The sequence below is a fragment of the Bombina bombina genome, chromosome 4 (assembly GCF_027579735.1).
Source record: "Bombina bombina isolate aBomBom1 chromosome 4, aBomBom1.pri, whole genome shotgun sequence".
NCBI classification, from domain to species: Eukaryota; Metazoa; Chordata; class Amphibia; order Anura; family Bombinatoridae; genus Bombina; species Bombina bombina.
Window position 1 is genome coordinate 1130063057 of NC_069502.1, and position 13490 is coordinate 1130076546.

General features: G+C 39.1%; 1 protein-coding gene across 3 annotated transcripts in view; it reads right to left on the minus strand.

The window, feature by feature from the left end:
* The window catches only part of ESRRG (estrogen related receptor gamma), a 263696-nt gene that overhangs the window by 168369 nt on the left and 81837 nt on the right, over positions 1-13490 (minus strand). For all 3 annotated transcript variants that reach the window (XM_053712498.1, XM_053712499.1, XM_053712497.1), the window contains one exon: positions 991-1107. In XM_053712498.1, the coding sequence (XP_053568473.1) occupies positions 991-1107 (117 nt within the window). The remainder of the gene's footprint in view (positions 1-990; positions 1108-13490) is intronic.

Genomic DNA, 13490 nt, shown 5'->3' on the forward strand with positions numbered 1-13490 from the left:
ACGAAACAAATTAGATAATAGAAAATTAGAAAGATATTTAAAATGGCATGTTCTATCTGAATAATGAAAGAAAGAAAAAAATCGGTTTCATGTCCCTTTAAGGGGACAACAAGCAATGAAACTTGGGCCCAGTTAATAAAAACAACCCTTTAGTATTTTATAGCAAATACAAATTGTTGTAAAACATTTATACAGTTGAGACTAGCACGGAAGGAAAATCAACAAAGAAATTGTAGAAAATGCACCAAAGCAGCATAAAATTGAAATACCCTATTGAATTTTTATTCTCAACCATATGTCTGCTTCGTCCAGATTCTTTATAATGACTTAACAGACTGACTGTGATAATAACACAATTAAAGAGAGTTTGTTTTATATATATATATATATAAAATTGGATCTAACCCACATAGAAAAACCATATGAATCTGACCTGCAGTTTGCTTGTAGTCACATTTGCCACATTTTGGAATTAGTTCATAAGAATTTAACCCATTACAGACCACTATGGAGATATTAAGATGTCCATTTAGTGGGTCAGTAAACACCTTGCATTGTGGGTGAATTTAAAAAAATATATATTTTGAGAAGCCTATTCTGACTACGGGGATAGACAAGACTATCATTATATTAACAAAATATGAATTGTTTTGCAGTTCCTTATCTGATAAGCTCTGCTTGAGCTAATTAGGTACAGATACATGGAAGGGTTAGGCTTATGAACCTTGCCATCTGCTCCAGCAGTTGTCAGAATTGGAAAACTCTTCATTTTCAGAATTACAAGAAAAGTGGGAAAAATCTATTTATATTAAACTATGTTGCAAAGTTGCTTTACTACACTCAAGTGTGTACTGGCTATTCAAGTATGATCATTGGATTCCCAAACAATAGCAATTCTTTATATACAACACAGACGTATGTAGTGTTTTTTTCCCCTACGTTCTGATGTTTAGAGATACGTTTATTGAGGACAGATATAGATTACAGTACCTTCTTTCAGCATGCCGACTTTTAAACACTTCATGAAGCGACAGGCCTGGCAGGACTTGCGTCTGCGTTTTGTAATTTCACATTCATTCGTTGCAGGACAGCTGTATTCTATATTGCCTGTGGTATATAAAAAAAAATCCAGTTTAAGGCAACACCAAAACAGAAATCTTAAATTACACATTTAGTGTGAAAAAAAAGAGAGCTGTCTGTCAATACTGTATTGAACTGAACTCATCTGCCCAACAGGAAATGCTGTACAATATATTGACTTGGTAAAACGCTAAGATCATTGATACATTTAACTGTAGCATAAATTCAATTAATCCGCCAGCGAGATCAACCTAAAGTTCTTGGCATGAAACATGAATATAAAAAAAATCAGCAATATTATAATTACAAAAACTTGATTATATATAATATATATATATATATTATACACATCAATCTGTATGTACAATATGCTGCTGCAACACCTTGTAAATTAAAAATTCCGTAATGTGTAATTATATATGATTATTAGAGTTCCATTTGCTTTATTGCATTTGAAAAGTAAATAATTACACAAAATATTGGATAAATGAACAGTAAACAAAGTGCTATAATAAATGATCTGCTGAAATGCTCTTTACCATATTGCAGTTTAACATACGTAATGTGCCAGAGATTAGCATAGCACTTTACCAGTTATGTAGCCATTAGTTAGAGGTTCACTGATTTTGGACCTATCTTGGGGCAATATGCAAACAAGATTTACTCTAATGTATGACACCTCAACATGAGCTCAGTATATGATAATCACATATATAGTGCAAATATATTATTTTAATTCACATTCAATTGAAGGGACATTCTAGCACAGGAACTACAAGTTCTGATTGTAGCTCCAGCGCATGAAACAACTAGCGAACCAATCAGGAGCAGCCTATTCGCCAATGACTGTTGTTTCCTTGCCCAGGCACCTTAGGATGGCTTTACTTATGTGTTTAACCCCTTTGCTTGGTTTAAAGCTTACTTAGCTAGGATCAGTAATGCAAAACATGTCACTTGTGCATTAGAATGTCAAACCAACCGTAATTCAAAAATCAGCTTTTAGCCCCTTAGATTGACAAGTCATTGCATTGGATGTTTGTATGTGATTCTCAACAGTTAATACTTGCTCCCTTAAGGAAACCTACTGTAATTTACGCTAACACTTTCTGTTATAGCTCAGTTTGACAGTCACTGCCTGAACAGCTAGAGTATCTTTCTGTATCTGCATGGGACAACTGGAGAGGATGGTGCTCTCCTTGTATAATGTATTGAGAAAGCTTGCTGGGGGTGGGGGTCAAGCTGTTTGTCCAGACGTCTTGGTCCACTCAGTGGCTCATTTACATGCTGCCTTCTAAACATACCTTAGTTAATGTATTTCAAGTAAAAAAAAACTTAATAAAACCGTGGACATGATTTATTAACCTGCATGCCTTGTGTTTGGAGGATGAGGGTGGTTAAGTAATAGCGCAGCCCATTTACAATTGGAAATGAAAGTCTATTCTGCTGTCTCATCTTGCATATAGGGCTATCCTTACTCTGTAACCCTTCCCCCTTGTGATTAAGTGCATTAGTATCTTAATGAAAATGCATTCTGTTTATTGCCCTCTTGGGAGGTGGGAGGTCAATGTGCAAAATGCATAAATTGTCATGAGAGACAGTCAGAGCATAATTGCAATCTTACTTCTTGTTTGCTGCACTCAGGGTCCATCAGAGGCCCTCTGTAACATGTGCACATCCAAGCAATTAGCATAGAGTCTGCCTGGGACCAAAGCATTGATGAAATATTTCAGAGTTAATCACACTTTGTATACACTGATTTATATTGACTAGCTTTCTCTGGACTGATGTGTCCTCATTAAATATCACATTAGCGAATTGCAGGACTGCATAAAGAGTCAAATGGTTGGCAAGTGCTAATTCAACAGAAAAAAAAAATACTTGAGAAGTGTATTTGTTGAAAAATGTGTTAAGTAGCTAATGATAAAGAAGTCTGTCAACAGTATCATACTGTGGATAAAGCTTCCATGAACTAGCATGTATCAGGGAGCTACAAGATCCCAAAATATTGTAGATAAGTACCCTCCCTTTGCAAATGTATCAGAACAACAACATTCTATTAAGGTGTTATAGCACTTTCAATAATAGAACAAATTCCACATATATATTGAGATATAGCTTAAAGGGACATTACACACTTTGAGATAGTAATATAAAATGGTAAATCACATATATAAAAAGAAGTCTGCAATATACTTTCATTATTTATTTTGTCCTCTTTGCCTGTAATTCCATTCTGAAATTGTGAACTTTTCAGTTCCTGTTAGAAATGGAAGTGCAGAACACTGTTATATTCCACACAGCCATTGGCTGCACACTCTAATGACCTATGTATAACTGTCGCTAATTGGCCACAGCTGAGAAGGTAACACAAGTTACAACATGGCAGCTCCCAGTGTTTTATAGACACTAAAACTTTACACTTATTTTGTCACTTTTTAAAAAACTAATGAAACTTTAAAAAATACATCTACATGTTAGTCATGGACTAATCTTTTCTTTGAATTCATCATTCTATCTAGCATGTATTTAGTGTTTAATGTCCCTTTAAGTTATTTGCATCTCAACTTTCTGAAACCTACAGCAAGAGTGAACATAACTGTGAACACTTCTCTTAAAGCCTTGCTGTCAGAAAAGCTAGCACAGCATTGCATCTCTGCCCTCTCTCTGAAACCTTAGCGGTTTTTTACTTTAAAAAATAAATTTTAGTGTAAAAAATAAAAAAAATGTGCCATTTTCCTATATAACAAATAATTTAGTTTTAATATGTGTTTAACACACTCAGAGATGCAAGAAAAACCTTTCTGCACCAGATGAGGATATGGACAGTGACTGGAGGAATCATATGTTTGCCTGCATCCTCATCTGGAGTGGGACATGAATATCACTAAGTGTATTTAATGCTTTTGTGTGTGGGTTAAACACATACTAAAAGAATGTGTTTAAAAATAAAATACAAAGTGAAAGAATGTTTCTTTAGCTCAACAAAACACCAACCAAAAACCTAAAACCAACACTAAACATAACCCCAGCCTCAGCCTTAGACATTAATTTAGCCCCAATTCGCACCCTAACCTTTATCCTAATCTTAACAAAAGCCCGAATCCTAGCCTTAGCCACATGCCAAGTCACTGAAATAGAGGCAGTAACATTCTGAATATGCTATTTGGAATATCTATGTTTTGGATCTGGCATCTTAAAAGTTTACTCAACTGGGCTAGATTTATCAAGCAAGGGTGTACATATGTGCCCCTGTCCGCTCCAGTTTGCCTCTGGCGATATTTTGCGCTCTTGCATGCAATCCCACCCCCTGCCCGCGCACATCCAATCACACACGGGCAGGATCTGTTCATCTCCCCGGTCAGACGAGACCAGGGAGATTGAAATTCTCCACCTGAGAGGTGGAGAAGAGAATAGGAAAGCAGCGTCTGATGACGGCTGCTTGATAAATCCTGACTGCAGTTTCTGTTGTGAGAACTTGCAGTCGCAGGGGAGGAGAAGGCTTGATAAATTGAGCCCATTGTGTGTGAACAGCTCTATCATCTACACTAAACTAATAATGGCACCATGAGCTCTTGGAGCCTTCTTGAGGCGCATGTTTAATAACGGAAGCCTGTAAACCGCTAGTTTAAAAGCTTATTATTATAAAAGGGACAGTCTACACCAGAATTTTTATTGTTTTAAAAGATAGATAATCCCTTTATTACCCATTCCCCAGTTTCGCATAACCAACACAGTTATATTAATATACTTTTAACCTCTGTGATTATCTTGTATCTAAGGCTCTGCAAACTGCCCCTTTTTTTAGTTCTTTTGACAGACTTGCAGTCTAGCCAATCAGTGCCTGCTCCCAGATAACTTCACGTGCATAAACACAGTGTTATCTATATGAAATACGTGAACTAACACCCTCTAGTGGTGAAAAACTGTTAAAATGCAATCTGAAAAGAGGTGGGCTTCAAGGTCTAAGAAATTAGCATATGAACCTCCTAGGTTAAGCTTTCAACTAAGAATACCAAGAGAACAAAGCAAAATTGGTGATAAAAGTAAATTGGAAAATTGTTAAAATTACATGCTCTATCTGAATCATGAAAGTTTATTTTGGCCTAGACTGTCCCTTTAACTAATGCTATATAAATTTGTCATCTTCTGAATTGGCGTAGTTTATGTAAGATATAAGTGTAAAATTACACACATTTAGATACCTTCCTGCCCCAGAGAAGACACAATATGATGTGTATATTTATATATATATATATATATACACACACACTAGACAAAGCATTCTAACACCATGTAGATCATTGTATGTTATGTTGTGTAGAATTGTTATGTGCATGTTTTGTCTAAGAAAGAAGACGTTTGTCTATTTCGCTTATGTTTGTGTGCCCAGTGGGGCTTGTCTATGTCATCGAGGTAAGAAAGGTCATTTGCACTGTCATTGAGAAACACTTGACTATGCAAAGGCATGTATGTATTCTAAGTCTGAATGCTAATGTAGTCATATTAAGAGTGCAAAAATCAAGAGCCGCTCAAGTGAAAGATGAATGTCTTTTTGTTGTGCCATACTTGTTCGGCGTTAGTCCCTCTTTTTCTTTTTCGCTCTCTCGGATAAAAATAAATAAATAAAAATTGGGTCTCCTTTGCAATTGTTTTTAAGAACGGCAGTGGGGGAAATTGTTGATGAATATATGAATTAATAATCAAAGCATGAGTGATTTCTTTCCACGGCATGAGGGCTTTATTAACAATTTCATCATGAAATAAAGAGCTATTGTGTAGCAAGGATGGATAATTCATTCCAATGCAATATATCAACCTGTTTTTTTAAATTAACGTTGAAACCCTTTCAGATACTACAGTGGGGCAGGAGCTAGAGAGGTTAATCATCTACTTCAGTGAGACTGTTCGAAGCTTTTTACATGATCCAGGTATGTCTAGGGTTAAATAGAACAGGATTAATTATGTAATCATGTATCTAGGAAAAAACAGGTCATTTCAATTTATAAGCAGCATATGCCATTTGCTGTGCATAGCCTTACCTCTTGTGGAATAAGATACCAATCCTCTACCTTATATTTCAATAATCTCATGTTGTAGGTAAAATATACTTTAGGTATAAACATTTAATAAACAGCTGTCAGCACCAGGGGTAGAACAGATATGGGGGCCTATGTATCAAAGGTCTTGCGGACCTGATCCGACAGTGAACAAAAAACAATGTACGTATTATTTTGCCAAAATGGTTAAATAATCATAACAATAATCAACAACATTCCCATGATCCAATCCCAGCCTTGAAATCACAGGATCACATTGTCCCGATGTTAACAATATTGTACCGGCATAAATGGGTTAAAGGGACATGAAATCCAAATATTTTCTTTCAGGATTTAAAAAAAATATGCATTTTATAATACAAGCTCTACTATTGCCCCTTTAACTGGGCATATGCCTTCAGTATGCTTAAAGGGATATAAAACATAACATTTCCTTTTGTGATTCAGACAAGGCATACCATTTTAAAAAAAAACAGTTTCCAGTGTACTTCTGGTATCAAATTTGCTTTGTTACCTTGTTAGTCTTTGTTGAAGTGATACCTAGGTAGGTAAATTAGAAAAGAAAAGGGAGGGCAAATATTCAATAGCTACAATATAACCTGCACAACATGTGGAGGGGTGTAATTTTACTTGGATAATACATAGTTTCACTAAGTCAAGAAGAGTTGACTGAGAAAGTTTTTATACCTTTTGAATATAGATAGAATGTATCTATAAAAACATGAAATAAAATATAATTCTGAAGAAGTGCTTGCGAAACGCGCGTCAGGGGAGCCTGCTTATGGAGTCTATCTCCATATTTTAATCAGCTTGTCTCAGGCTCTTTAATTCTTGAGGTTACAACTAGTAGTTATGGTAATATTAGCCAGAATTAGTTAAATGCAGCTACCGGATTGAAGGAGCTTAGACGTCAATTTAGGAGTGTTTTTAATGCTATGTTTATACTACAAGCTCTAATATTGCCCCTTTAACTGGGCATATGCCTTCAGTATGCTTAAAGGGATATAAAACATAACATTTCCTTTTGTGATTCAGACAAGGCATACAATTTAAAAAAAAAAGTTTCCAGTGTACTTCTGGTATCAAATTTGCTTTGTTACCTTGTTAGTCTTTGTTGAAGTGATACCTAGGTAGGTAAATTAGAAAAGAAAAGGGAGGGCAAATATTCAACAGCTACAATATAACCTGCACAACATGTGGAGGGGTGTAATTTTGCTTGGATAATACATAGTTTAACTAAGTCAAGAAGAGTTGACTGAGAACGTTTTTACACCTTTTGAATATAGATAGAATGTATCTATATAAACATGAAATAAAATATAATTCTGAAGAAGTGATTGTAAAACGCGCGTCAGGGGAGCCTGCTTATGGAGTCTATCTCCATATTTTAATCAGCTTGTCTCCAGCTCTTTAATTATTGAGATTACAACTAGTGGTTATGGTAATATTAGCCAGAATTAGTTAAATGCAGGTCCTGGATTGAAGGATTTAGACGTCAATTTAGGAGTGTTTCGGTTCAACATTTTAACTTAGAACACTAAAATTGACTAACAGAATATAATCCATTACCACATTTACTTTATATTATTTTGGAATGAGCAGAGACAAAGTGTTTTTAAATCGTGTATTTGAATGCAAAATTGAATGAGTGTATTGGAAGGCTATTGGTTACATAGTCTCTTTTTATTGCAAACCAATAAAAGTTATATTTTTATTCATGATTATATAGCTACATTCTATCTATATTAAAAAAAGGTGTAAAAACGTTCTCAGTCAATTCTTCTTGACTAAGTTAAACTAAATACATAGTTAGGTGTCTTGAGAACTATATGAAAGGACTGGACTGGGCATTTAAAGGTGGAGCAGACCACATCAGTTAGACCTCTGTCAGCTAGGTAGCCATAATACACCAGATCTCTTAACTTCTGCTTAAAGTACATTGGGATAGAGACACAATATAATAATACTAGTCCTAAAGCCCGTTCACACGGGCCATTTTTTGCAGTACAGTGGTCCCACCCCTGGCGTTCTCTCCCTCCCACTCTCTTTTGCTTTCTCTCTCTCCCCCCTCTCTTTTGTGCTCTCTACCCCTCTCTCCATCTCCCCCTCTCTCTCTCTCTCTCCCCTCTCTCTCTCCCCCCCTCTCTCTCTCTCTCTCCCCCCTTTCTCTCTCTCTCTCCCCTCTCTCTCTCTCTCCCCTCTCTCTCTCTCCCCTCTCTCTATCTCACCCCTCTCTCTCTCTCCCCTCTCTCTATCTCCCCTCTATCTCTCTCTCCCCCCCCCCCTCTCTCTCTCGCCTCTCTCTTTCTCTCTCCCCTCTCTCTGTCTCTCTCTCTCCCCTCTATCTCTCTCCCCTCTATATCTCTCTCTCCCCCCTCCCCCCCCCCTCTCTCTCTCTCCCCTCTCTCTCTCTCCCCCCCTCTCTCTCCCCCCTCTCTCTCTCTCCCCTCTCTCTCTCACCTCTCTCTCTCTCCCCCTCTCTCCCTCCCCTCTCTCCCCCCCCTCTCCCCCCCCCCTCTCCCCTCTCTCCCCCCTCTCTCTCTCTCTCTCCCCCTCTCTTTCTCTCTCCCCCTCTCTCTCCCCCCTCTCTCTCTCTCTCTCTCTCCCCCCTCTCTCTCTCTCCCCTCTCTCTCTCTCTCTCCCCCCCTCTCTCTCTCTCCCCCCTCTCTCTCTCTCCCCCCTCTCTCTCTCTTCTCTCTCTTTCTCCCCCCCTCTCTCTTTCTCTCTCTCTCTCTCCCCCCTCTGTCTCTCCTCTCTCTCTCTTGCCCCTCTATCTCTCCCCCCTCTCTCTCCCCTCTCTCTCTCTCCCCCCTCTCTATATCTCTCTCCCCTCTCTCTCTCCCCTCCCCCCTTCTCTCTCTCTCCCTCTCCCCCTCTCTCTCTCATTCTCTCTCTCCTCTCTCTCTCTCCCTCTCCCCCCTCTCTCTCTGTCTCTCTCTCTCCCTCTCCCCCCTCTCTCTTTCCCCTCTCTCTCTCCCCCTTTAACTCCCCCCTCTTTCTCCCCCTCTCTCTCCCCCCTCTCTCTCTCCCCACATCTCCCCCCCTCTCCCCACATCTCCCCCCTCTCCCCACATCTCTCCCCATCTCCCCCCTCTCTCCACATCTCCCCCCTCTCTCCACATCTCCCCACATCTCTCCCCTTTCTCCACATCTCCCCCCTCTCTCCACATCTCCCCCCTCTCTCCACATCTCCCCCTCCCTCACTCCACATCTCCCCCCTCTCCCCACATCTCCCCCCTCTCTCCACATCTCCCCCCTCTCTCCACATCTCCCCCCTCTCTCCACATCTCCCCACATCTCTCCCCTCTCTCCACATCTCCCCCCTCACTCCACATCTCCCCCCTCACTCCACATCTCCCACATCTCTCCCCTCTCTCCACATCTCCCCCCTCACTCCACATCTCCCCCCTCACTCCACATCTCCCACATCTCCCCACATCTCTCCACATCTCCCCCCTCACTCCACATCTCCCCCCCTCACTCCACATCTCCCCCCCTCTCCCCACATCCCTCCACCCTCTCTTGAGCTGTTTGAGCTCTCTTCACGGGCCTTCACGCTAGGCTCCGCCCCCTTCACGGGCCTTCGCGTTAGGCCCGCCCCCTTCACGCTCGGCCACGCCCACTTTTGCTCGGCGCAGTCGGCAGAACAGGTAGGGACTTAGGCCAGTGTGTTTGTCCGCGTGCTGTCTTTACTGCGCATGACAGCTTCGGACAAACACACTTGGCCTTTTATAGTATAGGATGTACTTTAATTACTTTACCTGCAAATGCATACTGCATGGCCTCACCATTAACCCTGTCTTTTAAGTTTCTGAATTGTACAACTCTAACTCCGCCACACATTTTCTTATATGGCTGTATCTATATTCACCTTTGCTTTGGTAGAATGCAGACTGGGACAGTTCACCCAAAAATGTCTCCCCTTTAAATTGTCCCCAATGATTCATTTTACCTGCTGGAGTGTTTTAAATCATTTACAAGTAGCTCCTTTCCCCCTATTTTGGCATTTGAAATAGCTGATTTAGCCTGTGGTATCCCAACCTATACTGAGCGTTTCTATAATGGAGTATATTCTATTGAATAGCCTAAGTGGACACAGCCAGCAGAAGAGATTACACTCTCAGTGGGGGGCATGATAGTGAAGTACTAAAATGATAATTTTCCATTGTTCTCTCTAAGTATTGAGCTTTAGTTTTATAGACAAATATAAGATAAGGAAGCAAGTCTGTGTACATAAAAGTGATAACATAATGAGATCTGATATTACCTGAAGCTCAACCCATTGTAATAGGCTGTGGTTTAAAAGCACAGAACCAGCTACTTCATATACACAAATAAGCCTGAAAATGCAATTTCTCATATATTTTATACTCTGCAGCTGGTATAGCAAGTCATTGAAAATACATTCATATAAAAACTATTTTACAGTGTACTGTCCCTTTAACATTCATTACCTGCTGGAGCATGCCTAGAAATAAATAAGCATTTGTGAAGTCAGTTGAAATACAATGCCTGTGTTTCTGATGCTAAACACTGATAAGGGGGGGGGGTGGATCAGACTACTCCAGACAGCATAGCTATGTAAGTAATTTTGCTTATTTTTAAAATTATTTTAAAATACTTGCCAACAATTTTTAAACATTTTTTTATGCAAAATAGTTTTTTTTAATTAGCCCTTTTAGGATATGCACATATCTCAACCTGTTTTATGGCGCTTTAACAGCCAGACAGAAAATGTACTTTCTGCTTTACAAAATAGGCAGACTAACATATATTTCCTATTGTAACCTATATTAAGAGAGGGTGATATATAGCAGCAAGGCTCCCATAAATTTGCCATTGTATAGCCAGTCCTGGCCTGAGTACTGCCATCTAGTACTCTTGAAAATGGATAACATTCTTGCAAAACTACTGCCATACAGTGCTCCAGACAAACACCCTGCTAAGCTTTTTTCAACAAAAGATACCAAGAGAGTGAAAACAAATTCATAATAGAACTAAACTAGAAAGTTGTTTTTTTAAATTGTATGTTCTATCTATTTGGGTTTTCATGTCCCTTTAAGGTATTTTGAAATCTACATATATTTGAAAGTGAATAAAAGCAACTGGGCTTACAAGAATGATAACATATTTCATAACATCACTTGCTGGCAGTGAAGGGAAAAAAAACTGGCGTCTGTTAACTGATTTCAACCAAATCTTTTACACAATTAGTTTGCAGGCAATATAATTTCCTCACTTACTCTTTAATAGAATCTTGCAGCTTGCTGGCTGATAGAAAAGCAGACTCTCTGCAAAACTCCAGCTGATCATTTGTACGTCCCTCTCAGTAGCTTAATGGGCTTTTACAGCTGGCAGTTATCGGATTGAATAAAGTACATTATTATGACATTTCAGAATAAAAATACGTCAAATAATGTCTCACCAAACATAACAGCAGACAAGCTTTATATGTGTCTGCATGTGCTTTTGTTGGATTTGTAAAAACATAATGCTTTTTTATGTAGCCACTTCTGCTGGCTGTTAGTGAGCTATTTCACTAGCATGCAGATAAAAGAATAGCAATCAAATAAATTCATCTTTTTTTTTTACCTGAACAAGTGAAACTGTAGTATTAATGCACTCGGCCTGGTGGGGGCAACTCCCACATTTTCTATGGACAGAGAAGGACAAGCCTCCAAAAGTCTCATAAAAAGCCTGTTTATTAAAGGGACACTGTACCCAAAAATTTTCTTTCTTGATTCAGATTGAGCATGACATTTTAAGCAACTTTCTAATTTACTCCTATTATCAAATTTTCTTCTTTCTCTTGGTATCTTTATTTGAAATGCAAGAATGTAAGTTTAGATGCCGGCCGATTTTTAGTGAACAACCTGGGTTGTCCTTGCTGATTGGTGGATAAATTCATCCACCAATAAAAAAGTGCTGTCCAGAGTACTGAAACTAAAAAAAAGCTTAGATGCCTTCTTTTTCAAATAATGATAGCAAGAGAACGAAAAAAAATTGATAATAGGAGTAAATTAAAAAGTTGCTTAAAATTGCATGCTCTTTCTGAATTACAAAAGAAAATATTTGGGTACAGTGTCCCTTTAAGCATAGGTTCATCTTTTTTGTGTGTGAAATGAAAGGGACATGAAAACCAAATCTTTCTTTCATGATTTAGGTAGAACGTACAATTTTAAACAAATTTCCAGTTTACTTCTATTAACAAATCTGCTTCATTCTTTTGGTATCATTTGTTGAAGATGGGGAAATGCACTACTGGTTTCTAACTAACCACATGGGTGAGCCAATGACAATCGGTATATCTGTGCAGCCACCAATCAGCAGCTAGAACCTAGGGCCTAAATTTGGAGTTTGGCGGTAGCCGTGAAAACCAGCGTTAGAGGCTCCTAACGCTGGTTTTAGGCTACCGTCGGTATTTGGAGTCAGTCAAAAAAGGGTCTAACGCTCACTTTTCAGCCGCGACTTTTCCATACCGCAGATCCCCTTACGTCAATTGCGTATCCTATCTTTTTCAATGGGATCTTTCTAACTCCGGTATTTAGAGTCGTGTCTGAAGTGAGCGTTAGAAATCTAACGACAAAACTCCAGCCGCAGAAAAAAGTCAGTAGTTAAGAGCTTTCTGGGCTAACGCCGGTTCATAAAGCTCTTAACTACTGTGCTCCAAAGTACACTAACACCCATAAACTACCTATGTACCCCTAAACCAAGGCCCCCCCACATCGCCGACACTCAAATTATTTTTTTTAACCCCTAATCTGCCGACCGCCAACTACGTTATCCTTATGTACCCCTAATCTGCTGCCCTAACATCGCCGACCCCTATATTATATTTATTAACCCCTAACCTGCCCCCCACAACGTCGCAGCCAGCTACCTACAATAATTAACCCCTAATCTGCCGACCGCAAAGAGCCGCCACCTACATTATAGCTATGTACCCCTAATCTGCTGCCCTTAACACCGCCGACCCCTATATTATATTTATTAACCCCTAATCTGCCGCCCTCAACGTCGCCTCCACCTGCCTACACTTATTAACCCCTAATCTGCCGACCGGACCGCACCGTTATTATAATAAAGTTATTAACCCCTAATCCGCCTCACTAACCCTATAATAAATAGTATTAACCCCTAATCTGCCCTCCCTAACATCGCAGACACCTAACTTCAAACATTAACCCCTAATCTGCCGACCGGAGCTCACCGCTATTCTAATAAATGTATTAACCCCTAAAGCTAAGTCTAACCCTAACACTAACACCCCCCTAAGTTAAATATAATTTAAATCTAACTAAATAAATTAACTCTTATTAAATAAATTATTCCTATTTAAAGCTAAATACTTAC